The sequence below is a fragment of the Spea bombifrons genome, chromosome 1, assembly GCF_027358695.1.
Source record: "Spea bombifrons isolate aSpeBom1 chromosome 1, aSpeBom1.2.pri, whole genome shotgun sequence".
Lineage (NCBI taxonomy): Eukaryota > Metazoa > Chordata > Amphibia > Anura > Pelobatidae > Spea > Spea bombifrons.
In genome coordinates, this window is record NC_071087.1 from 104,478,154 (window position 1) to 104,504,441 (window position 26,288).

The window sequence follows — 26,288 nt, forward strand, 5'->3', positions numbered from 1 at the left end:
ACTAGCATACGTTGGTCAATGAAAGATACAGGAGTCTGAACCCCTTCAACTGATTACAGATTTAAGCAAAGCTCAAAAGCTTGTTGAATTGATGGCAGCCACAGACAGGAATGTTTCATTTGTGTCCTGGCTTAATGGCTCAACACGCGGGTCAAAGTCTTACCTAGATCGCCTGCTATATCGACTTAATCTTACTTTATATAGTTTAGAGCAGAGCCCTCCTCAACTGGTGGACGCCTGGCTGGTTCCCCTCTTCTTTGCCCTCATCATGCTTGTGGGACTTGTTGGGAACTCATTGGTGATATATGTCATAAACAAACACAAACAGATGAAGACAGTCACTAACTTCTACATCGGTAAGCTAGAAATATTTTATTATATTGTGCTGTTCTTAAATTTTATATTATAGCTGTATGCGTTTATAATAGTAAGGGATATGTTTTTGCTAATGCTAAAAATATGGGACATTGCAATGCCAGAAACAAGGAATTTGACAGCAGATTAGAACCATCCTGCTCATCTAGTCTGTTTTTCTTGCTGTACGCACTTAAACCTCAGTTCAGGATAGCTTTATGCCTATTCCATGCGTGTTTAAATTGCCCTTTTTTAGTAAAATAAAACCTCCCTACATTACATCTAAGCCTTACCCTTAGATTATTACCTCATGTTTTATCATTTCTCCTCCTTTGAAATTAACTTATCTCCTGGACTTGGTTAAATCCCTTTATGTTTTAATCACATCCCCTCTTTCTCGTGTCTCTTCCAAACTTGAATTTTTACTTTCAGCATTCACTGCTAACCTATACCAAAATAAACATCAAATACATTTTACCTGATGTGAACCCGCTCGAAAAGAAACCAGGAGCTGAAATTTAAAAAGGGTGTTCCACCAAGAAAATAAAAATATAACGCTTGCATGCAACTTTAAAATGTACCTGTGTAACTTAAAGTGAATGAAAGCAAAGTGGTTCTATGGTGGCACATCAGTGGGTCCCATGAGAAGTGTGATGTGTCTAATTCTCGTGTTCACAATGTTTATAAATGAAATAATAAAATTATGTGATACTTCCCTACTGACCGCAGCAGTCCAAAAGACACTCTTCCTCAGGGTGTAAAAATACAAGTAAGCAAATGGTTGGGGCGCAGGTACATGTAAGGGAAGAAAAAACAAACAAATATAGTGTAAAAAGTATAAATTCAAATATAGTGAGTGAAGTTGTGATTGCACTCACAAAAGGATAAGATGCTTCAGACCCATCAAAGTGTGTTGTAAAACTTCCTTTAATGAATCTTCTTATATAATCTAAAGAACAAAACTGAAAATGGTGCAATATCTGAGAAGTCCCAGATTTTATTTTTCAGTCAGTGAAATTGCACTGCATTGACAAGTAAACTACCTGTCTCTGTGTGCATCTTTATTTCTATCATAATGCTCTTTGATATATGTGTATATGTGTGTGACCCTATCTCTGTACTGATTATCTAAATAATGAATTGTGAAAGAGTTAATAGGTTTTTTTAAATGAATTTATGACAATGTAACAGTCTATCCTCTTCACAAAAACTAATCGTCACTTGTTGAATACTGCAAAAATGATCCCTGCCTCTGATAATCATCAATAATTATTTTTTTCCCCATGCTTAAGGAAACAAAAGCAATTGGCCACAGTGAACCACATGAACACAGGCTTAACTTCTTGTAGACAAAAATTAAAGCAATACTGATTGCTTTAATTGATTAATAAGGTCCATGGAAAAGCCTCGATTTTTTCAAAATTTTTTATGTTTCAGAATTTAGTAGCTAACATTATCCACCAAAATAAAATAGTATCATCAGTGAATGCAATTAATATAACATTCATTAAATATGAGTTATCTTTATTGGGTTAACACCTGCCTTTTACCTTGACAGACATGAGATTTGGGGTTTTTTTCCAAGTGAGAAAGGGAGAGTTGGAAGGAAAGTTTGCATTAGAGGTGTGGTTTCAGCTCCCTCGCTTCATTATGAAGACCAACAATGGCAAGTTTGTCCAACAACAAGGGCTGAGCTAGCCCTGTATTATGTATAGTTCGATAAGTGAGACTCAAGAGATCTTGCGGATTTAACTATGTATGAGACAGGGTTCTTTTTTGCGGAAGAAGCTCTTTGGGTTGGACCTTTGCAATGTATAATGAAGTCAAGGATTTGAAACATTACTCTCCTTCATAGGGCCGGTCTTAGTACTAGGCAGCCCAGGAAGCCACCTAGGGTGTCTTAATGAGAGAGGCGCCACAGCACATAGGCAGGGATGGTCTTAATGCCCATAACCCTGCCAGCTTGGATCTCCCTGTAAAAGCCCAAAATGATGGGAGGGAGAGGTCTAGTCCTACAGACCCATGTTTTAGCGCTCCCTCGCAATACTGCTGGCGATTGATGCTGAGAGCTGGGATATGATGTCATTGTACCGGAGGTCTGAAAAGAACACACCTCATGCTCTGACCACAAAATCACAATCAAAAATAGAAATAAAAGGAGACAGACTAAGGTAGGAAGTAGGGAGAAAGCGGACAGATAGCAAGAAAATGGTGTTAGTAAGAAAGAGGAGAGAAATAAAAGATATAAAGAGAAATAGAGAAAATAAGGATGCGGGAGATTGGAAGAAAGGAGAGAGGTGAGAGATGAGAAATAGAGGAGATTATGAGAAAGAGGCGAGAAAAAGGGGACAAAAGTGAAATAGAATTAGAAAGGTGAGAGAAAGTGTGTTTGTGAAAGTGTTAGTATGTTAGGCAAAGTATGCCTATAGGCAAGTAAGTGTGTGGCTCCAAGGTTAAGTGTAAGACAGAATGTTTGTGTAAGGGCAAGCATGAACGTCTGTGTGTGTGTATGAGCTGGCAATTTTTAAGAGCTGTATGTATAGGTGTGTATTTTGACAGTCTATGCATTACTATTACTGTTTTGGGCCTAAAGGGAATAGAATGATTCATTATACATTTGTACCCAGAGGTATTCTGTATTGTTTCAAATTGGTAAACATTGATTGTGTACTCTGCTGAGTCCAGCATTTGTGTCTGTGCCTATCCCTGGTTAAAATGAGTGTGAGTATCAGTGTACATTTACAATAAGTGTGTGTGGAGAGGTAACAGTTGTGGGAAGTCAAGTTTTTGAGTGTGTGTGTTTGTAGGGGGTGTCACTGCACTGTGTTAGACTTTGTTGGATGTTAGTATATGGTTTGTGTGGGTGCAATAAATTACAGTTAAGCAAGGACTAAAATACCCTTACATCCTATGTATCCCCTGCCATTACTGACATTGAAATATTGGTCCATTAAATAAATAGGCATTAAAGAGGTTTTTAAGAGGTTTGTTTTCCTGTAAATGTGTAATTTGCTGATTAATTCAGAGTTGAAGTGTCATAGGAAATCTAAATACGGGGAATGTATCTGAATAATGGATTGATAAAGATATTCCAGATACTGAAGGGGTGACATCTGTTAATAAGTTTTGTATCCATGTACCACATATACCATAGCCAAAATTAGCAGAACATTTTTGTTTGATCTCTCATGGACCTCTCCAAGGAACAGTAGGATTGTTTGAATCAGGGGCATACAGAGAGTATTTGCCTCCCCCCACAGCTCCTTGGCCCTTTATAACTCACATACCTGCTGGCACACATTTTTACACACACTCTCACACTTCACCAGGCTTAGACACTTACTACGCCAACATACACACACAGATACTATCTCTCACATGCTCCCACTCACATAGATGCTCACACACACACATACTTCCCAACTCTCCTATGATTCTATTGACATTTGTTTCCAATCCGTTACTCTTTTCCCATATGTATTTGTTAACCCATTTGTTGATTTTTTAAATACATGTGCCATGCCAAACAACATTGCTAGTTGATTATTATGGGAATAGTAGCCAGTAACTGATGATTGGCCTGTGGGGTGCACAATACAAACACTAACTTTTGTTGACTTTGTCTATAATAATATTCAGCCAGCCATATGGCTAGCTGAACTTCATAAGAAGTATAGTTATAAACTAAGGTCCTGGTGGCCTACACTACACATTAACTTTTTTTGCTGGTGACTGCAGCATCAATGATGTACAGTCAGCCATCATCATACCTGGGAACTTCTTGGCTCCAGCTGCCTGGAGCCTTCCCTTGCGGGACATGGCCAGGACTACCCCTGATGTCGGTGGGAGGTCCTGCCGACCTCAATGGGAGTTCCCGCTGATGGCAGCGGGAAACACCCCCATTTAAAGGAAAAATGGGCGGAGAGCAGGCATGTCAAAACCCCTCTACTGACCCGAAAAACCGAAGAAGCTGTGCTTCACCGGCAATCTCCGGGTCAAACCCGGAGAGTTCTCAGGTATGGCCATCATTGGCCATATACATTTTGTAGACTGGGTAGTTGTGGCTAATTATTACCACCCCAGCTATTTTAAACTAAAGTTCTCATGAAAACTTTTTTGCATTTCCGCTGTGGAGCAAAAGAGGTTGGTGGGGAAATGGCTCTATGAAAAGTGCTAGAATGAACTTTGTAAAATAGGGTAGGTATTCTGTTTTTCAGAAAAACATGTAAATGAATGTGTGAGTTTATTAGCTGCAGGTGTGTAAAATGTTTGTGAGTAAAGTCCCAATAAATAGTGTGTTGTATGCATGAATATGGTTTAGGTAGGTACACTGTGTTAGCCATAGAAAGAAAGAGTTTTCATCGGGATACATATAAAAATTTGTTGATAAAGTGATATGGTAGATCAGATTACTATTTAAAGACATTTATCTGGCTGTTTTTACATTAGAATATATTGTTACACAAGCTTCATTAACATGAATTCTATGAAAAAATAACATGAAATAAAAACAATAATAAGTAATCCAATAATTGAACAGCTGAAAAAATATCAAATTAAAATAGCTGAACCTGTTGCCTATTAATATGTATATATTTATGTCCTCAGCCAATCTTGCTACTACCGATATCATCTTCCTTGTATGCTGTGTACCTTTTACTGCCACCCTCTACTCGTTGCCTAGCTGGGTGTTTGGTGATTTCATGTGCAGATGTGTGAATTATCTGCAGCAGGTATGTGGAGTAAAATATTTGTTTATGTAGTATGTATATTTGTGTGCGTGTATGTATATATAATAACAATCATCTGTTCCTTAGCAGGTCTAAAGATTAGGTAAATACAACATCTGATGAACAAGACATGAAATATTACACTGTGGAAAACCCATGTGTGAAAAACTAAGTACTTATGATTCAACAGCTTGTAGAACCACCTTTAACAGCAATAACTTGAAGTAATTGTTTTCTCTATGACTTTATCAGTCTCTCACGTTGTTGGGGAGGAATTTGGGGACACTATTCTTTACAACGTTACTTTAGTTTATTGAGGTTTGTGGGCATTTGTCTATGCACAACTTAAGTTTTTGCCACTGCAGCATTTCAATACGGTTGAGGTCTGGACTTTGACTGGCCCGTTGCAACACCTTGATCCTGTTCTTCTTCAGCCACTGTGCTGTAGATTTGCTGGTGTGCTTGGGATCAGTGTCCATGACCCAATTTCAACCAAGCTTTAGCTGTCGGACAGATGGCCTCACATTTAACTCTAGAATGCTTTGTTATACAACAGAGTTCATGGTTGTCTCAATTACTTTAAGGTTCCCAGGTACTGTGGCTGCAAAACAAGCCCAAAACCACCCCTCCATTACCATGCTTGACAGTTGGTATGAGGTGTTTGTGCTAATATGCTGTGTTAAGTTTTCACCAAACATGGCACTGTGTATTATGGCCAAACATCTCCACTTTGGGGACATCTGTCCAAGGGACATTGTTCCAGAAGTCTTTTGGTGTGAGTCTTGTTGAGTATTTTTCTAATTGTACTGTCATGAACTTTGATATTTAGCATGCTAACTGATGCCTGTAGAGCCTGAGATGTAACTCATGTAACTTTGAAATTTCTCATAGCACTGTGCAGTTTGATCTTGGGGAGAGTTTGTTGAGATGTCCATTCCTGGAAAGATTTGCAACGGTCTTGAATATTTTCCACTTTTGAATAAACTTTCTCACTGTAGAATAAAGGAGTTTAACTTGTTTGCAAATTGCCTTATAACCCTTCCCAGATTGATGGTCAGCTACAATTGCTTCTTTAACATCTGCTAAAATGTCAGCTTTTATAGAGGTGGTCACACTTGCTGATGATCAATTAATCAAGGGCATTAGCAGCACCCATTTGCTACTTAGTATCTTAATTCCTATGGGAGCAGTACTTAGATTTGCACGCATGGCTTCTCCTTTTGGCTTTATTTTTTTTGAATAAATCATGACACATTGTAATATGAAATGTGTTGTTCATCTGAGGTAGTATTTATCTAATTTTTAGACCTGCTAAGGAAAAGGTGATTGTTATTATGTCCTGATATGTGAATTCTATGGTTTTATATATCAGGACATAATAACAACAAAAAAAGAAGGTGTACTTTCTTTTTCAGGCGACTGTATGAATATAGTAGCCAAGAGTAGGAAACACCATCAATAATTATAGTTATAAATTCTATTGCAAAATAAAAACTCCACAACGCCATTTAGTGATATATAAGGGTATTATATTAATATCTTATATCAGATTATTGTTCTACTGCAAAATACCACTCAAGTTTACGGGGACCATTCAAACCAAAAGAGGATGCAATTTATCTTTCAAACAATGAGGGCCACTGGTGCACAGCAGTGTTTATGTGAATATATACACCGATCAACCATAACATTATTACCGATGTGTCACGTACCTGGCAGGGAGATCCTCCGGGTCCCCTGATCGGCAACCGCAGCCACCGCGAAGAAGGGGGAGACCCCCCACTTCTGACCAGCAGCAGCAGCCGCCGTGAAGAAGGGGGAGACCCCCCGGCTCTGCATGGCAACCACAGCCGCCACGAAGAAGAGGGAGACCTCCAGCCTCCGCACAGCAGCCACAGCCGCCGCGAAGAAGAGGGAGACCTCCCGCCTCTGCGCAGCAGCAGCCGCCGCAACGGCGAGGGAGACCTCCCGCCACGCTGGGATCATGGCAGCTGGAGCCAGGAGACAGGTTCATCTCCGGGGTCCTGACTCGATCCTCTTCACGCCACCTAGTGGCGCCGCCGGAAACTGCATCACCTTATACTGGGAGGTTACGAATACGCCACACACAAGATGGCCGCACAGGAAGTGACGTAACAGGACTTTGAATATTTGGCGGGAGATTCCTAATTAGTGCCTAACTCCTGTGCCTATATAAGAGACTCTGAAACCTACAGCCATTGCCTTCTGATGGTCGTGCCTATCTCGGTAGTGCCTATTCCTCAGTATGCGTTCCATTTGCCTTCCTGTTGCTTACCTGGCTTGTTCCTGTTTACTCTGTCTTCTGGTATCCTGACCTCGGCTTATCCCACGACGTTCCTGTTCTCCGGTATCCTGACCTCGGCTTGTATTTTGATGTTCCTGATCTCTGGCTCCCTGACCTCAGCTTCCTGGACTATCCCTTACCAGTCCTACCTGACTTCGGTGTCTCCTTCCTACGCTGTGTCGTGACACGATGACAGCTAAAGTGAAAAACACTGATAATCTTATCATCACAGCACCTGTCAGCGGGTGGGATATATTAGGCAGCAAGTGGACATTTCGTCCTTAAAGTTGATGTGTTAGAAGTAGGAAAAATGGGCAAGCGTAAGGATCTGAGTGACTGACAAGGGCCAAATTTTGATGACTAGACGACTGGGTCAGAGCATCTCGTTCCCGGTCTGTAGTGGTCAGTACCCATCAAAACTGGACCAAGGAAGGAAAAGCGGTTAACCAGAACAGGGTCATGGGTGGCCAAGGCTCAGGGGAGGGTGGCAGCCTAAGGCCTGGGGGGCAAGTCAAGTGGCCCATTGCACCACCGAATCAGCCCACCATACATGCATATCTTTTCCTTATTTTCTAACACATATTGATGTAATAAAGCAAGACAAATATGATTCAAATGTGGTTTAACATAATTAAATTTGATAGCAACAAAGGATGGTAGAAAAAAAAGCTAAATCTAATGTCCCCATGTTGCTCAGCCAGTTAAATGTCCCTCACGATACTGGCTGAGAATTATGGGAAGTATAGTACACAGCATCAGGCAATTCCCTTCTGGCCCAGCCCATCCTGAATCAAAGTTAAACAGCCTCGCTCACTGAAGTGGCCGATTCTGCCGTGCCATCTCTGTCTGTAATGCGGGGCAAAAGCCCGCAGCACCCGCGGTGGGCTGGCACACCGAGATGCCCTTGCAGACGATGTGGCTGTGAGTTTTAAAGTGGCCGTAAGACAAGCCGGCCGCGTGTTCCTGCACCATGCAGCCCAGTGCCTCAGTGAGGCTCTTTTTCCAGCCCCTTTGAAGACGCGACGTGCCGCTCAAGGGGGCGGGCTCACACGGTACAGCTCCTCGTGACAGCTGGAAGAACACATTGGAGGAGAGCAGTCTGTAGGGAAGGAAGGCAGCAAAAAAAGTAAGTATTAAAAAAAATAGTTGGGGTGATAGGTGTAAGGGGACCCATATTCAAAGGGGGGGCTGTCTTGGGACAACAATTAAATACAAAAATGGGTGGCTGGGGGTATAAGTACATAACAGGGTGGTTGGGGCATCACATAAATCAACATACAAAGGGGGATGGGTGGCTGGGGGCAATACACATGGGTACATCAACCAATACAAAAGGGGGCATCAATACACAAGGGATGTATTTTTTAGATACAGATTGTTGTAACATTTACTCCTCATAGGCACATCTTATATGTGGTCCAAGTGTCCAATTACTGCAGGTTTAGTGGAATAAATTTCCTCCCCCCTCCGTGGACTAAAAATAGCCTCTGATTCCCTACATTAATTATTCTGATTATGGTGGTTACTGTATTACGCCTGTACCTCTTTCCCTTCCTTATTTCCTTTCCCCCTATTTCTAGTATAATTATTACTATTCTTTTTAGTATTTTTTTTTTTTTTTTTTTTACATACATTGATCATATAAGCAAGACTGTATAGAAAACCACTCCCCAATGGAGTAATTTTTTTCCGCTCGCAATACGCACCTTACAGCGGTATGTCCATGGGCACGATGAAAGGATGTTTCTTCATCTCCTTGGTGAGATGTATAAACAACGCACCTACATCATCCCGCAAGCAAGATGGAAGAGCGGCCGATGTATACGAGTGACGCATACAGAAGCATCAAGGAGAAACCGGATATAAAGGCGAAGAAACGAAGAACACTTCTTTAACCCTCCTGAGGAAGCCACTTGAGGTGGAAAAGTCTGGCGAAATGCGTTGAGGATTTGTACACTTTTATAAGACTTTTTCATTAGGACTACTTTGGATATTATATATATGTATTTTAGATCAATTTTATAATTTATTATGTATATTTATTGATCTATTTATTTGTCCCATGCAAAATGTAATCAGTATTTAAAGGAATATAATTTATTTTTTTAAAGGGCATGTCCCAGAATACATTTTTTGGAATAGAATGGAATGATTTCCAGTCCCGCACAGCACTTGCACTTTAATAAGAGCATTTACACTTTCATATAAAAGCCTCCCTGCATTGGCACTTTCTGAACAACACGGGAAGAGGTAAAATCCACTTTTAAGTGACTATACTTACAGCCTTCATCTGCTGTACACACATCCAGGATACTGTGGATGAATCAGAAGCTGTGAGGATCACAAAAGCAATTTTTGATTAAAGGCTTGCTAGCACACTATCTTGGTGTGCTCTTCTTAGTGCAATCTTATGTACATTATTTACTATATGTGAAGAAACCACACCATTTGGTTCCCGTTTTTTCCTTTTTATTTATTTTTATTCAGAGTAAAGGAAACTGACAAAAGCATTGAAAAACACAGACACACTGTGAGTGCAATGACAGATGTAGCTTCGACTCACGGGCCAGGCTTGGCTCATTTGCTCAATTAAATAAAACACTAACACACAAGATGGGTTTGAAAAGGCCACAGCCGTTTTATTTAACAGTCATTGTCCTGTAAAACCTGAAATAATAAACATAGATGCGTTAACAGAGACAATGACGTAACCAAAACCAACCTAGCTTGCCAAGTTATCCAGGTACCATACCACACACCAATTTTGGGAGGGGACATACCAGGATGCCCCAACCCGGACCTGAGGTTCCGAGCACCACTCCTTGCAAGGAACCTCCCACCGGTTATGACCACCAATGATCATACCACCACATTAACCCCTTGGATACCTGGCAAGCTACCGCCCACGACTGTGACTAATGCAGCAACATCATACCACACACCAATTTGGGAGGGGACATACCAGGATGCCCCAACCCGGACCCGAGGTTCCGAGCACCACTCCTTGCAAGGAACCTCCCACCGGTTATGACCACCAAGGATCATACCACCACATTAACCCCTTAGATACCTGGCAAGCTACCGCCCACAACTGTGACTAATGCAGCAACACTACTCCACAAACTCAACCACATAAGGGGAGGGAGGGTGGGACAAACACCACCAGGTAAGGTTAAACAAAATGGATCCTTACCCGTGTGATCACCAAACTTAAATATCCTTCTACCAAAACTCCTCCCCTAAAATCCACAATTCCTGCCTTAGCCTAGCCCTGCTCAGCACTCTGTCAGGGCCCACTCTAGTCCATTCTGGCCCCCGTGGGCTTCATTATCACTACAAGACACACTATCATTTTTTGTATTTTTTCCCTTTTCTGTTTCGTTTACATGAGCGCCCCTAGGTGGATACAATTTTTTGGAGAATGTTGTTTTAGGGCTGCAGCTGTGCAAATAGATAAGAAAGGGGAGTATTGATTGATAAAATTGACACTTATTTGTATTACCAACACCGGTACTCTAATCACTTCTGGCTGGGGACATCACATAAATCAATACACAAGGGTATTGGGGCATAAATGCACAAAAGGGGGCTGGCTGGGCATGAATGCACAAAGGGGGTAAACACACAAAAAAACAAACCAGTGTGGAAAGCATTTTTTATGCTTTGTGTAGATTAACCTGTACTGATGCGATACTGATGTGTGTGTGTCTTTGGGTGTCGGTGTGGCAGAGCCTGTCCTGGTGTTTATTTGGTCAATTGTTTCCTGGCACTTTACTTTCTGTTGGAATCAGGGGAGGGCTGGCAGCCTAAGGCCTGGGGGGCAAGTCTAGTCAAGTGGCCCGTTGCGCCACCGAATCAGCCCACTATACATGCCCATCTTTTCCTGATTTTCTAATGCATATTGATGTAATGTGATGGGACTGGGAGTAAAAAGAATTTGTTTAATACATTAAAAAACAGCTAATCTTTGTAACAAAATAAAATTTAAATATGGAAAAATTGGACCCTAGGCATTTCCTTGGGCCCCTGCCTGTAATTATCCCCAGAGTCCCTTTGTCCCTCATTCACTAAGCCACACCTCTGTTTTACTTACTCCCGGTAGTTCAGGTATAGATCAAATAAACAACACATGTAAACAGCACGTGCATGTATAGATCAACTGAATAAGAAATACAAACTCTGTATTTGCAGGTACACATAAATAATGTATGCAAACATAGCATAGCAGAATAACACACAAACCCAGCTTTGCAGGTACAGATCAACTGGAAATCACATAACAACTAAGCATTAAAGGTATAGATAAAAACCCTTAAATTACAGGCATAGATCACAGGATGCACACCCCCAAAGCCAGCCCTGGTGTCCACACTGCCCACATAGAACCCGACCAGCACCAAGATAACATTAACAAATTACAGTCCAGAGTGAGCCAACTTTATCCCCAAACAGCCCAGGGTGAGCCAATTTTGTCCCCAAACAGCCTGCCCTGACACCAGTACAAGCTCTGCAACACCGACACCCAAACACACACACCAGTACAAGCTCTGCAACACCGACACCCAGACACACACACCAGGACAGGCTCTGCCACACCGACACCCAGACACACACACCAGGACAGGCTCTGCCACATCAACATCCAAACACACACCAGGACAGGCTCTGCCACACCGACACCCAAACACACACGCACACACACACACACACACACACCAGGACAGGCTCTGCCACACAGACAGCCAAACACACAGACACCAGGACATGCTCTGCCACACCGATATCCAAACACACACACCAGGACAGGCTCTGCGACACTGACACCCACATCCAAAATGCTTTCCACACTGGTTTGTTGTTTGTTTGTTTTTCCCCCTTGTGTATTGATGCCCAGCCAGCCCCCCTTTGGGTTTAATGTATTTCCCCCAACACCCTTGTGTATTGCCCCATGTGGATTTGTGCCCCCTTTGTACATTATGCCCCAACACCCTTGTGTATTGATTTATGTGATGTCCCCAGCCAGCCCCCTCCCTTGTGTATTGATGCCCCCCTTTGCATTGTTAATGACTGACCCATGTAATTTGATACCACCCCCCACCTTTGTGTATTGATTGATGTGGTGCCCCAACCACCCTTTTGTGTACTTATACCCCTAGCCACCCCATTTTGCATTTAATTGTTGTCCCAATGCAGCCCCCCCCTTTGAATATGGCTCCCCTTCCGCCTATTACCCCAACTATTTTTTTTTTTTAATTGGCAGAAATGATATGGTTAGTACCCAAGTTAAGTATCCTTACTTTTTTCATTAGCTGCAGCAGCAAAAGTGTATTTTTAAAAAATTTTTAATACTTACGTTTTTGCCGCATCCTTCACTGCTGCTGTGCTCCAACGTGCTCTTCTAGCTGTCACGAGGAGCTGTTCCGTGTGACTCCGCCCTCTTGAGCGGCCCATCACATTGATGATGTGACGTGCCGCTCAAGGGGGCAGAGTCACACAGGACACTGGGCGGCAGTAATGATTTTAAAGCGGCCAGCGTGTCTTACGGCCGCTTAATGATTAACCATTGCAGCCGATGTGGCTGTGACTCTTAAAGCGGCCGTAAGACACACCGGCTGCAATGGCATTTCGGTGTGCCGGCCAGTTCGGCCAGCCTACCGCGGATGCTGCGGGCGTTAAAGACGGCCCTGGTGTGGCCGGATCAGCCGCTTAAATGGGCGGCCGCCTGTAGATTCAGAGCGGCCTGCAGACAACCTTACACAAAGAGAGAGAACCTCACACATACAGATTTATTTTTATTTCAAGAATTTAAAAAACATTATGTTGTTTGTCCCCCTCCACAGATACACTTACACACACAGACAGACTTACACACTCTTACATACACACACACACAATCTTACACATACAGACACAGAGATTTTTTTTGTTGTTTAAAAAATAAAAAAGCATTATGTCGTTAGTCCCCCTCCACTTACGCATTTACATACACACACACACACAGATATTTATAAATAGTAGCGCCGGCCGGCAGCATCAGCATGCAGCGGACGTTTAGTTTAGATTTAGGGGAGCAATTGCCCAGCCCTCCCCTGCCAAGGCTCATTGATGCACCTTGGGGAGGGTTGTGAAGGCTGGACCGTGTGGTCAAATCCAACAGACAAGCTGTTGTAGTTCAGATTGCTGAAAAAGTTAATGCTAATGTTAATGGTAGAAAGTTGCGTATGGTGCTTTATAGCCGCAGACCAGTCAGGGTGCCCATGCTGACTCCTGCCCCCTGCCAAAAGTGCCTACAATGGGAACATGAGCATAAGAACTGGACCACAGAGCAATTGAAGAAGGTGGCGTGGTCTGTTGAATTACGTTGTGTTGTGTACGTTGCTTACCTAGAGAACACATGGCACCACAATGTATCCATGGAGACCCCACCTCACAACTTACAGAATAAAATGGATCTGCTATTAACATCTTGGCTCCATATACCACAGCACACCTTCAGAGGTCTAGTGAACCTGACAAGTCAGGGCTGTTTTGGCGGCAAAAGGGGGACCTACACAATATTAGGCAGGTGGTCATAATGTTATGGCTGATCGGTGTATGTACACTCTGCAGCCATTGGGAGTAGCTGGATTAATTTTCTTTTTTGATGACCCCTTTTCCTTGGGCTAAAAATTAGGATCGATGACTTTGCAGACCATTGGTAGAAAGGCTTTGAAAAGGTAAGGGATGACATTTAGTGCCAGGAGGGTGGGTAGTAATTTCTTTCACTGTATGGTACACAAACTGTGATTGGATGTACTTCATCCAACGCTTCTGGGACAACAGGATCAGGTATGTAGGTCTTTTTATGTTCTTTTGTTACACTGCCTCCTCTATATCACAGGGTAAGGATAGAGGGAGAGAGATTTACAGGATACGGTTCATGCCTATCCAAATGTCCAAAATTTTTTTTAATCCTTATCACCACAGTGGGAAGGGCTGGGGCAGCATAAAGGATGCCCCCCAAAAGTAGTTTTTTTGAACCCCATTCTACTGTGAACAGGATGAGGATGAGATGGAGGCATGGCTTGTGGTCTGTGCATCCCATAGTGTACTTTTTTTTTAATCTTAACCCTCCCATTCCTCTGAACAGGGGTGAAGGGTATATGAATGAATGATATATAACAGTTAATTTGCAGACACTTACATGTACTTGCTAACATATTCAGTAAATATGTAAGTTGTTTTGTGTGTGTAAGCATGGGAGGGCATGCAACCTCAGTCATGCCAGGTCAGTCAAGTTAACCCTCAGATGAGATTGCATTGTGGGATTTAGAGGAAATAAAGATACTATTTGCTGGTGGTTTCTAACATTTATGAAAAATATCAAATGTTTGTCTTCATAGAATAAATATATATTCCAGTGTACATATCCCAAGTCCCAAGGACTTAATGAAAAATCTAAAGACCCTTCAAATGAGTTTTCTTCATGAAAAATACATTTCAAAGTGCTTAATCATCTCAAATTAAAAAATATATTAAGTATCTTATCAATTGTATTGTGTGTTTATCTTCACAAAATTGGAAATTTAACCAAGTACACATTTTACCTAATTAAACCTCAGGAGAACTCTGAAACTATCTTATCTTAAATTATCTTAGTATAAATACAGGATTCATCAGAGTGCATAGTTATATCAATTTAACCACTACCATCATAGTTATATAATAGATTAGAACCTTAAATCAGTCAAGTGTAATCTTGTCATTTCTGTTGTGTAGAAATATAAATTTCATCATAATCTTAATTTTTTAAATTAACATTAATTTAAGTATTTATCTTCACAGAAGTAAAGATTTCCCCCAGTGCATGTTTTCCTTGGTGAAGTCCTAGAAACAAGGGCATATTATATTTATAATGCCATTACATTTACAGTTATTACCTGATGAGAATCTGAAATCAATTAAGTGTAATAATTGCCCTATACCTACATATTCATTGAAAAGTGCGTAGCAAAAAAACGTGGTTGTATTGAGTTTACTTTCACAAAATAGAAATTTGACCTTGTGCTTATGTTCCGCTTATGTTCCCTAGTAAAACCCCAGGAGCTGTCTAAAAACCTTTGAATAAATTATCTCACTGCAGGTAAAGGTTTAATCGAGGTGAATGGTTATATCAATTTAACCACTATCACTATAGTGATAACATGATGAGATTGTAAAATCAATTAAGTGTATTATTAACTACATATTAATCAGAAATGCGTAGAAATATACATTTCATCATAGTGCGTTATCATCTTAGTTTAACTAAAGTATTATTATTATTTTATTATTTGTTGTTTTATATAGCGCCATCAAATTCCGTTGCGCTGTACAATGGGTAGACAGGACATAACAAGTAGTATGTAACATAACAAATTGACTAACAGAGACAACAGGTGAGGAGGGCCCTGCTCAAACGAGCTTACAGTCTAGAGGGATTTAGGGTGTATTACACAATAGGTAAAAGTGCCGTTGTTAGGGATAGACCAGCCACACTAGTAAAAGTTTTGCAGGAGAGGGACTAGGAAAGGTGAGCTAAAGGAATATAGGAGGGCTTTAGTGTGCTATGTTGTAAGCATCCTTAAAGAAGTGGGTCTTGAGGGATTTTTTTAAGGAATAAAGGCAGGGGGAGAGACGGATAGACCGGGGAGGGCATTCTAGAGGATAGGGGCAGCCCTTGAAAAATCTTGTAAGCATGCATGAGAGCTAGAAATCAGAGGAGAGGATAGAAGGAGATCGTTGGATGAGTGGAGAGTATTTAGAGATGAGAGAGGAGATGTAGGGAGGGGAACCGCTGTGAAGGGCTTTGAAAGTTAGAGTGAGGATTTTTTTAATTAATCCTGAAGCGCACAGGCAGCCAGTGGAGAGACATTAGTAAAGAGATGTTAGTAAAGTTAAGAGGGAGACCGGCTAAGCCAGAGTTACAGTAGTCAAGACGGGAGATAATCAGGGCATGGACAAGAGCCTTAGTGGCATGCTGTGTTAGGAAGGGATGGATACAGGCAATGTTTTTAAGATGGAGGCGAAAGGTCGGAGTCAAGGGTGACACCAAGACATCGTGCATGAGTAGACGGGGAGATGATAGCATCATTGAGGGAGATAGATGGGGGAATCTTAGCATTGGAGGGAGGGAAGATGAGGAGTTCAGTTTTGTAGAGGTTAAGTTTCAAGAAACGTGCAGACATCCAGGTAGAGACAAATGCAAAGTACCAAAAAAGAACCCGTAAATACAAAACAAATTGATGTAGAGCTGCATTTGTCCAGTGTTATGTCCACACATCGCTAAATACAATTTCGGCCAATGTTCTTTTCTTTCAGCCATTTTCCACATGTTCTATGGAGTCCAGCATCTCTATCTGGTTATTCCAAGTTATTTTCAAGTTTTTTGGGGGGAAGCCACATCAATATTTTACCTTATGTTGTCACAGAGTCTTTAATACCAGAAGGATATGTTTCCTTCAGCATCTAGTATAAAATGAGAGATTGGTAAAAATACTTATGTTCTTAAAAGTAAGGTCATTAAGATTATTTCCTCTGCTGGCTTTGTTCTTTAAACTAGGGCAAACAATTCACTATGACATCTCTAGGCACATGATCTGGAATATCCTTTGGTTTGATGAGGTGGTTGAACTTTTCTATATGGGCAGATTGATTGTCAGCCTTTATGCCCTTGTGATTGAACAATTCCAAAAGGAAATCGTGAGGTTCGTTAGTGGTGTTTGTTTCCAGGATATTCCTAAATCAAATTGTTTCTTCTGGATCAGTCTTCCGAATTATTGATTTTATCTTCACAATTTAGAATCTTCTGATCCACAGATGAAATGGAGTCTTTCCATCTATAGTGTTCTGTTCTCCCTACATTGTGTTCAAGATCTTTTATTCTGTTAAGGTGAACAAGTGGGCAATTGGCGACCTACTCACCGTTTCACCCCCACCATCCAAACACTGTCACAGTCCTTGACGTTTGGGAGCGGACTTGCAGAGCTGAAACACTAGGCCCTAGCGTAAGCTGGCTACACTGGCGGAGGTAGCAGGCGTTGCCACATTGCAAACAGACGTAGCCGGGGGGGGGGGCAACTACCTTTACTGTTTACTGTTAAATTATATTATTTCATTAATAATACCAATAGTTCAGCTTAGCTAACTAATTTATTTACTGACTGACTGCCCTGAACTGAAATTACAAAATCAAGTCTAAAAAATGATTTAAAAAAACTAAGGGAAGACAGGGCAGGCAGTAGGCATAGGCACTGACAGACCAGGGCAAGGGCACTGTGTGCAGCAAACTGTCAGTTCAACAGCACTACACAGTTGATAGTTTGACAGAGGCAACGAGAAGAGAAATCGTACATCAGAAGAGTACACTTTGAGAAATGGCAGTCTGTGGCTTACTAGTCACACACGGAACAATCTCTGTAATGCTCTGATGCAGCACAGCATTGTTGCAAATGCAGTCACAGCGAAAAATGAATGTATCCCCTGCAAGCTCTGCTCTTATATAGGCTCTGTTTCAAAAAAATGCAGCACAGACATTGGATGAGCCCTAAGCATGATGTCACAAGAGTGAGCTGATTGGACAAGCCAAGAACAGCTCACCCAATTAATGTCCCTCCTTCTCTTTCAAGAAACGACGGGGGCAACACAAAAACACGAAGAGACGAAGATTTTTCATGTTGTGCGTCTTCAACTTTGTGTATGTTTATCTGCTGCCATATTCGTTTATTGGTAGTAGGTGTGAACAACGAAAACGCAACATTCGTGTTCATTTTCATGTTCTCCTGAATATAGCGCACAAGTCTAATAATATTGTACCTTGCTGCAAACATGATAAAGTGAAACACAAAACTTCAAGCACACTATAATGCATAACCATGTGAAGGATGACACCCAAACCAAAAAAAACACCACAAAGTTTAAACTTACAATTAAAGTAAACAAGACCAAACAAGAATAGTCAGAGAGAAGTAGAAGTCCTCGAAGGGTAGCTAAAAAATAAAAACACAAAACCACATAGTGCAAACTGATGGAAGATGGTAGTTGGAAAAAAAATGAAATGACACTCACAAACAATGCTCCAAAGACATGGAGCTATGTATGAAAGCAGAATGAATTGATCAAACAGGCAGCAAACAGGTAGGTAAATGAGAAATGAACTTGTATTCATACTTCTTTATTACAGCCAAAAAAAAAAACAAATCGAAAGACTTCAATGTACATGGAGAGCACAGATGAATACCACTCTATAGGCAGATATGCAGGTCCGGAATCGTTGGCATGCACAATTCCTGAGTAACGATAACAGAGTCTATGGTAAATGATGAGGCTCAAACACCACCAAAGCATTTTGTCTCAAGACTTCATCAGAGTGGGTAACAACAGTCTCAAATACACTTAGGCACACAGACCCTTTTTAACCCTATTGTGTCCCAAACTTGTATAAAATGTATGAATTTTAAAGCTTGTACAAATCTTGCAGAATATTGCAGACGGATTAGCGGAGAAAGATAAGCATTTCTGCACCTCTCTTTCTTTGTCCAGTGCATGCCATATTATATTTATTCATATTTTTTATATGCTTTAGGTAACTGCGCAGGCAACCTGTATTACCCTCACAGCTATGAGTGTTGACCGTTGTTATGTAACAGTATGCCCTCTACAATCACTGCGTTACCGGACACCCCGCCTGGCCATGACTGTCAGTCTTGGCATTTGGATAGGTAACTTGCCATGCAACCTTATTTTGTTTTAGAAGTGACATGTTATTGTAACATAATTTACAACAGTATTTTGTACCCCAAGGAGCTGTTAATGGTGCTTAATAACTCTTACACTGCTTTAATTCCAGAACGCCCATTTGGGCATTAATATTTTGGATGTATCAATGCTAGCACAACCATAAGCACTGGAGTGCAGAAGTAGAGAGACCCTAGGGATTTGCCCTAGGGTGACCACATCAGCCATGTTTTCCAGGACCCACATAATTTTTACATATTGCTGACCAGCCCAGATAAAATACTGCCCTGCAGTATGGGGGACATATAACTGACTAATTGGATCCCTTCCATAAGTCTATACATTCCACATACTGCAGGGTAGCTTTTTATCTGGGCTGGTCATCAATATGCAAAAAAGTATATGCGTCCTGGAAAACATGGACGATATTGTCACCCTAGTCTGCCCAGACCCTGCATGGATGTCTGAAACAAATTCAAAAAAGTCTAAAAAGGTGCCCAAACATCGCATGCCCTCCTACTAGAAACATAACATTGCTGCCCCACAATCAAATAATAATAACAAATAATTAAGGGAGAATTTTGGCACTCCAAAATATAAAACAAACTATGTATGTGTGGTACAACTGTGCTACGTGTATGGTTCTGAATACAACTAGGGTTTTTTTTGGCAGTGACACCTAACCTAAGCAGTGGAGAAATCTTAGGTAAAATTACACATTTTTAGAAAATATGGTGAAAAATGCTACAAGCGTTGGGATCTAACATTGTAAAACCAGACAACCATTTTAGTAAGAGCTGATTTCTAACTTGATTACAGTTGGGTTGCCACTATGGTTTAGGCTTACCTGAAGTAAGATGACAAATGGTACACTGCAAGTTCAGAGATTTCACAATGTAGATGTTTTGCATCTTTAGTAATGTAGTCAACCTCCTCTGATTCCAGGTTCCTTTTTACTGTCTATTCCGTTTGCTATGTACCAAAATGTAAGCACTGGATACTGGTATGGACCACAGACATTTTGCACTGAAGCTTTTCCTACGGTCATCCATCAGAAAGCCTTCATACTATACACATTTCTTGCTGTGTATCTTTTGCCTCTGATCACAATTATTGTCTGTTATGCATTCATGCTAAAACGAATGGGCAGACCTGTGGTAGAACCCACTGATAACAATCACCAGGTAGGTGCTGCATTAATGTATTCTATTTTAATGTAATTTAGTAAACATGTATGTATATTAACCTCTGAAAACCTTCATGACATTCTATGACATTGTGAAAAAAATGTGCACAAACAGCAAAGAACATCATGAAGTAAATAGCAGAGTGAGCTCCTGTGTCAAGCTCTACATTGTGTTTCAACGAGAGCAGGGAGGACGCTGATCTGTGATACGGTTACAATGAAAAAAGTTCCAATTGACTTGTCAGTTTAAGTTTGTGGGTAGCTAATCAGTATTTAGCAGAACACCCTAACTCATTTAATTGTATAGCTCTAAACCTTCATATTGGAATAAAACCCTTACCCTAGTTACTCCTATTTTTCCAGTAGTGATGACCAGGGATATATTTCTCATTTTAAATCATTTTTTTTACTTTTTTGTGCCCTTCCTGAACTGACCCATTGTATGAGCCCATGGCCTTTGGGATGTACAGAAATACAGCAAAGGTATTCTGTGATGGCATTCCGCTATAATGAGTTGTTGGCATTCAAGTACGAGGACACAAGGATGTGTGTAGGGCAACTAACGATTATTTTCATAATCGATTAGTTGGCCGATTATTTTTTCGATGAATCGATTAATCTGATAAAAAGATAAATGTACATTTTTCATTTATTTAAAATAATTTAGTGAACAAACTGGATGTTAAAATCAAACAGCAACCTGCCCCCCTGTATGCTTTATACCCCCAGAAATGCCACTCCGCCCTCCCCAGATATGCCATATAACCCCCTTATATACCACTCTTCCCCCAGATATACCTTATACCCCTTATATACCACTCTGCCCACCCCCAAATATGCCTTATAACCCCCTATATGCCACTGTGCCCCCTGATATGCCACTCTGCACCCCCCAATTTACACCTTCCCCTCGTGCTCCAGATTCCTTGGTGTCTAGTAGGGGCAGTCGGTGAATGCAATCCGCACAGACAAACCTCTGCTGCTGGCCGGTACTTTCGCTGGAGCTTCTATGGCTGAGCACTGGAAGGTCATGTGACGCCGGTACTTCATTATAGAAGCCCCAGCGGAAGTGTCCACAGTAGCGGAAGTTGTCTGTGCGCATCAGTACGGGGCTTTAATGGTGGAGCACTGGAAGGCCATGTCACTCTTGTGCTCCATCATAGAAGCCCCGGTGGAAGTGGACAGTAGCAGAGGATATCTACATGCATCGCTCAGATGCCTGCCGGGTGTCAGAGGACAATCCGGGTCCCCTGCAGCGCTGTGGGGGATCTGGATCTTAGTGTTATTATCCAACCTCTATTTGAGGTCAGATTATAAGACTAGGGGTATTTTTCAGAGCATTTGCTCTGAAAAAACCCTCATCTTATATTTGAATCGTTTCAACTAATCGATAAGGAAATTTGTTGGCAGCGATTTTCATTATCGATTATTATCGATTTTATCAATTCGTTGTTGCAGCCCTAGATGTGTGTATATTGTTTAAAAAGTTGTTTTTGCATATCCTTTCTTGGTATAATGTTTTAAGTTTCTTAACCCCTTAAGGACAATGGGCGGTCCCTAAACCTGTTGAAAACAATGCATTTTGAGCCCGTACATGTATGGGCTTTGTCACTAAGGGGATAAATGAAAAATAAAGGAAAGTTTGGTTTTTAGTTAGTTTACTTTTCAAGAATATATTGCAGGTCTAAAATGAGATGTGCCTGTTAAGGAATGCCAGGACAAAAATCATAAAAAAATGTTTGTGGGCAATGTCTGTTAACTAGAGGTGCAACAGAACAGATTGTTGCGATTTTCTATGTAAAAAAAAATCAGATTGCGTTTGTGAATAACACACCTTAATGTTATGGCTAATTTTGGAAGAGAATGGTGTCCCAGTAAAATACCATGTGTTGTCTGCCCTCCAGTATTTTGTGCTGGTGGGCTGCTAAACAGTCCCAAATGAGACAAATAACATTTGAAAATGTAAATAAAAAAACACATATGTTGGGTATTTTCAAAATCAAGACTAATACCGTATTTGCTTGATTGTAAGACAAGGTTTTTTTTCGGAGCAAATGCTCTTAAAAATAACCATCGTCTTATATTCGAGGTTGTCTTCTAATCAGACCTCAAATAGAGGTCTGACTACAAGACTAAGATCGAGATCCCGGCAGCGCTGCAGTGGATCTTCCTCTCCGGCAGCCAGTGGAGTTCTGTGCGATGCACGAAGACACCCTCCACTGTTGCCGGCACTTCTGCTGGGGCTTCTGTTTGTTTCAAATATTTTTCATTATTTAAATGTATTATTATTACAAAATGCATACATCTAAAAATGGTATCTAAAGAAAGCTCTATCTGTCTTAGAAAACATCTAATTTGTGTGGGTGTACAAAAATGAAAAAGGAGACTCATGGTTAAAAAAACATAATTTAAAAATGCTCAAAATACAAAATACTAGACTTGTGTGAGTGGACTAAAAACAATTCACATTCTCATTTAATTTTGGTCCTTTTATTTTCGGACAACAAATTATGATTCCTGCCTTTTCTGTTCTGATGAAAATCAGAAGGCGTTTTACATTTGGAAATTAAACTAGTTGTCACTTACGCTCATTCACTCTCTCATGCTCCTTCACACTCTCATTCACCTTCTCTTACACTCATTCACTCACCCTCTCTTTGAATGCCTCCTTATCTTCTCCGCTGACCGCTCCTGTGTCTCCTTGCCGTGCAGCATCATGTCTTCTCTTGCATCTTTTTGTTATTTTGTCTTCTTTCTTTGTCTGCTGTTTCTTGTGTCTTCCTCCGATGAACACCTCTCTTTCTCAGCAAACCTATCTGCATTATTTTGGCCTCTCTGTGCACTTCTGCAAAAGGGCGGAGCCACGAGGAATGCTTTTCCACCTATTGGTGCCTGAAGGCTTCTCTCTTTTGTGGAAGTTCACCGGGAGGCTATGTACATGGAGAAGTGGATAAAGAAGACAGAAGACAGAAGAACAAGAAAATGCAAGAGAAGCTGAGTTGCGCGGCAATGAGACAGGGGCAATTGATGGTCAGCGAAGAGACATTCAGAGAGCGTGAGAGAGATTGAATGAGAGTGTGGAAGAACATGAATAAGAGTGTGTGTGAGACTGAGCGAGAGTGCAAGGAACAATGACATTCAACGACAATGCAGAACTCATTTTTGTTTGCTTCGTTGGTAGTCCCCCTTTGTTTTTCAGTGATTCGTACTGGTTAATGAAATGGGCAAATTTCATTAATTCCTATGAATCTAGATGCATAAGTCTACAAAATACCCTCTGTAAAGAAGGGGTTAAACTTTAAAAGAAAATTTGCAGCCTTCAAAATCAATTGTCCTGAAACACAAAATTAATTACTTCTTGTTGCCATATAAACTGGAGAAAAAAAAACCTTGTTAAATGGTTGTTATTTTTATTTGATTAAACTTTCATTAGAAAGAACAACAGGACTGATCTACCTTCCCCCTTATTATCATCGATGTTGCACCAAGTCATAGAACCTTCTATATTACACCTGCTAGTACTTCAGGCTTCCTACTGTCAAAAGGAGTAGGAAACAAGCATAAATTTCTATTTTCATTCAGATTCCTGCTGTCAGGACCCGGGCCACCAGGCCGGGTAGTAGCCCAGTTGCAGGGGATACCAGGGGCTTTGTCTGTACCCCTTGATGCATCATGACTGGTAGCTAGGTATAGACACAACAGACTGGAATCAAAGAAAAAAGGGGAAATGTAGCGAGGACAGGTGAAACCAGAGTGGCAGGGCACATGGCTAGGACTGTCATGGGCTTTTGTCTCTAGCACACTTTTCACTGATTTGCACATCTCCAGGACATACTCGGCCAGGATTTCTAGGACAGAGGATATCCCCGCGGACTCCTTGTAGTGGAGTTTGCATTCTGTCAGGACCCTGGCCAGCAGGTTGGGTAGGAGCTTAGTTGCAAGGGATACCAGGGACTCCATCTGTACCCCTTGATGCATGGTAGGTTGGTACAGGCAGACACACAACAGACAGAAAAGCAGGACTGGAATCAAAGAATAAAGGGAAACTGTAGCGAGGACAGGGGAAACCAGAGTGGCAGGGCACACGGCTTGGTAGCCTTCGGGCAGGGCACATGGCTAGGACGCCCTCAGGTAGGTGAGTCTGGGACACGTTTAGGTCTAGTACACAAAGCTGAATCATGAATGTAGCCACGGTCATAAATAAGAGATCAGAACAAAGTACATGGAGCTTTAGCTGTAAGCAGACTAACAGGAACCCAAGCCACACAATGTAAAGGCCCGGACTGAAGGGCAGAGCAGGTATAAAAGGGCAGGGCTAAACTCAGGTAATGTGGCTCAGCTGTCCCAAGTAATTAGAAAGGGGTGCTCCTCAGAGGGAAGGGTGGCCACTAGTGGCTGCAGGTAGACATGACAATAAATAATTATCACATAGTCCAGGCTGGCAGGGTGGAACCCTGACACCTGCCATATGCATTTGTCCCTTTGCCTACCCCTAACTACAGTTGTGTGAAAAAGAAAGTAAACCCTCTTTGAATTCTATGCTTTTGCATACTAGCACATAATAACAATCATCTGTTCCTTAGCAGGTCTATAAATACAACTGATTATGACTGATAAAGTCATATAGAAAACAATTACTTCAAGTTACTGCTGCTAAAGGTGGCTCTTCAAGTTATTGCATCATAAGGTGTACTTATTTTTTCCACACATGGCTTCTCCGTTTTGGCTTTACTTTTATTGAATAAGTCATGACACAGTGTAATATGTCACGTGTTGTTGTTCGTTTGAGGTCTGATATGTAAAGCCATAGAATTCAAAGAGGGTGTACTTTCTTTTTCACATGACTGTATTTTCTGTACAAGAGATGGGATCGGACAAACACATCTCCATGCACATGATATACAGTTATACTTACGGTCAGTAAGCTCTAGTGCGAGCTCTGAGAATGCTGTAGGCCTGTGCACCGGTGCTAATAATACTCCTATCGATTGGCAGACTGTGGAAAAGGGGCAGCTGCTTTATATTTAAGTGCTTTATTTTTTCTTTTTTGGTTACTGAATAATGCATATTAAAGTTGGACTGTCAGGGAACGGTAAACTGTCCCTTTAATCCCTTAAGGCCCAGGGCTGTTATTTACCACAGGACCATAGCAGTTTTTGTGTTGTTCTCTTCAACTATAATTTCCCTATTTCTCATTTAAAGTACCCACACAAATGATAGTTTTGGGACAAATATTGCTTTCTTTTTCAAAACTAAAAAGTGAGAAAGAAAACACATTTGTTCACGGTTTAAATCAAGGGGGGCTCCGGGTATGTGTATCAGGTATGATTGACTTTTATAAAATAATGACACAACCAACCCATTCATACCTGTTACAGTAAAATGTCTATATACTGTATCATTACTGAAAATTTGTTCATGTGTTTTTGTTTTTTTAATATAGGTTCATCTCTTGGCACAGAGATCCAACAGTGTCCGAGCAAGGGTCTCAAAGATGGTTGTCGTGGTTGTTTTACTTTTCACTATATGCTGGGGTCCAGTGCAGCTCTTCATTTTGTTCCAGGCTTTTGATTCAGGTTTTGAGAAAAGTTATGAGACATATAAACTTAAAATATTTGCTCACTGCATGTCCTATTCCAACTCTTCTGTTAACCCAATAGTCTATGCCTTTATGGGAAGTAACTTTAGGAATTCATTCAAAAAAGTATTTCCTTTCATATTTAAACAGAGAGTTGAGCCCTCCACGAGAGCAGCTGATAATGCCGAGCTGCAGTTAGAAAGCTAGAGTTTGACATCATATCATTTGGGCCACCTAGTCTACTCATTCTCTCATGCTGTAATAACGTTCAAACTTAATCCGTGGTCTTTTTTTATATTGAGAATAGTTTTATGCTTATCCCATGCTGTAAATTATCTCACTGTATTAACCCCCACCACTTCTGCTGGAAAGTTGTTCCAC

General features: G+C 41.1%; 1 protein-coding gene across 1 annotated transcript; it reads left to right on the forward strand.

The window, feature by feature from the left end:
* Window positions 1-26,114, forward strand: LOC128503296 (G-protein coupled receptor 54-like). Its single transcript, XM_053473376.1, has 5 exons — window positions 1-356; window positions 4,963-5,087; window positions 18,992-19,127; window positions 20,089-20,327; window positions 25,773-26,114. Exons 1-5 carry the CDS (start codon window positions 92-94, stop codon window positions 26,112-26,114), a joined length of 1,107 nt encoding a protein of 368 aa, XP_053329351.1. The 5' UTR covers window positions 1-91.
* Window positions 26,115-26,288: the final 174 nt, after the last annotated feature.

Coding starts and splice junctions, on each gene's coding strand:
- LOC128503296 (XM_053473376.1), top strand. CDS start 92: ATGGCAGCCACAGACAGGAATGTTTCATTTGTGTCCTGGCTTAATGGC. Junction 357..4,962: donor AGTCACTAACTTCTACATCG/GTAAGCTAGAAA, acceptor TTATGTCCTCAG/CCAATCTTGCTACTACCGAT. Junction 20,328..25,772: donor CCACTGATAACAATCACCAG/GTAGGTGCTGCA, acceptor TTTTTAATATAG/GTTCATCTCTTGGCACAGAG.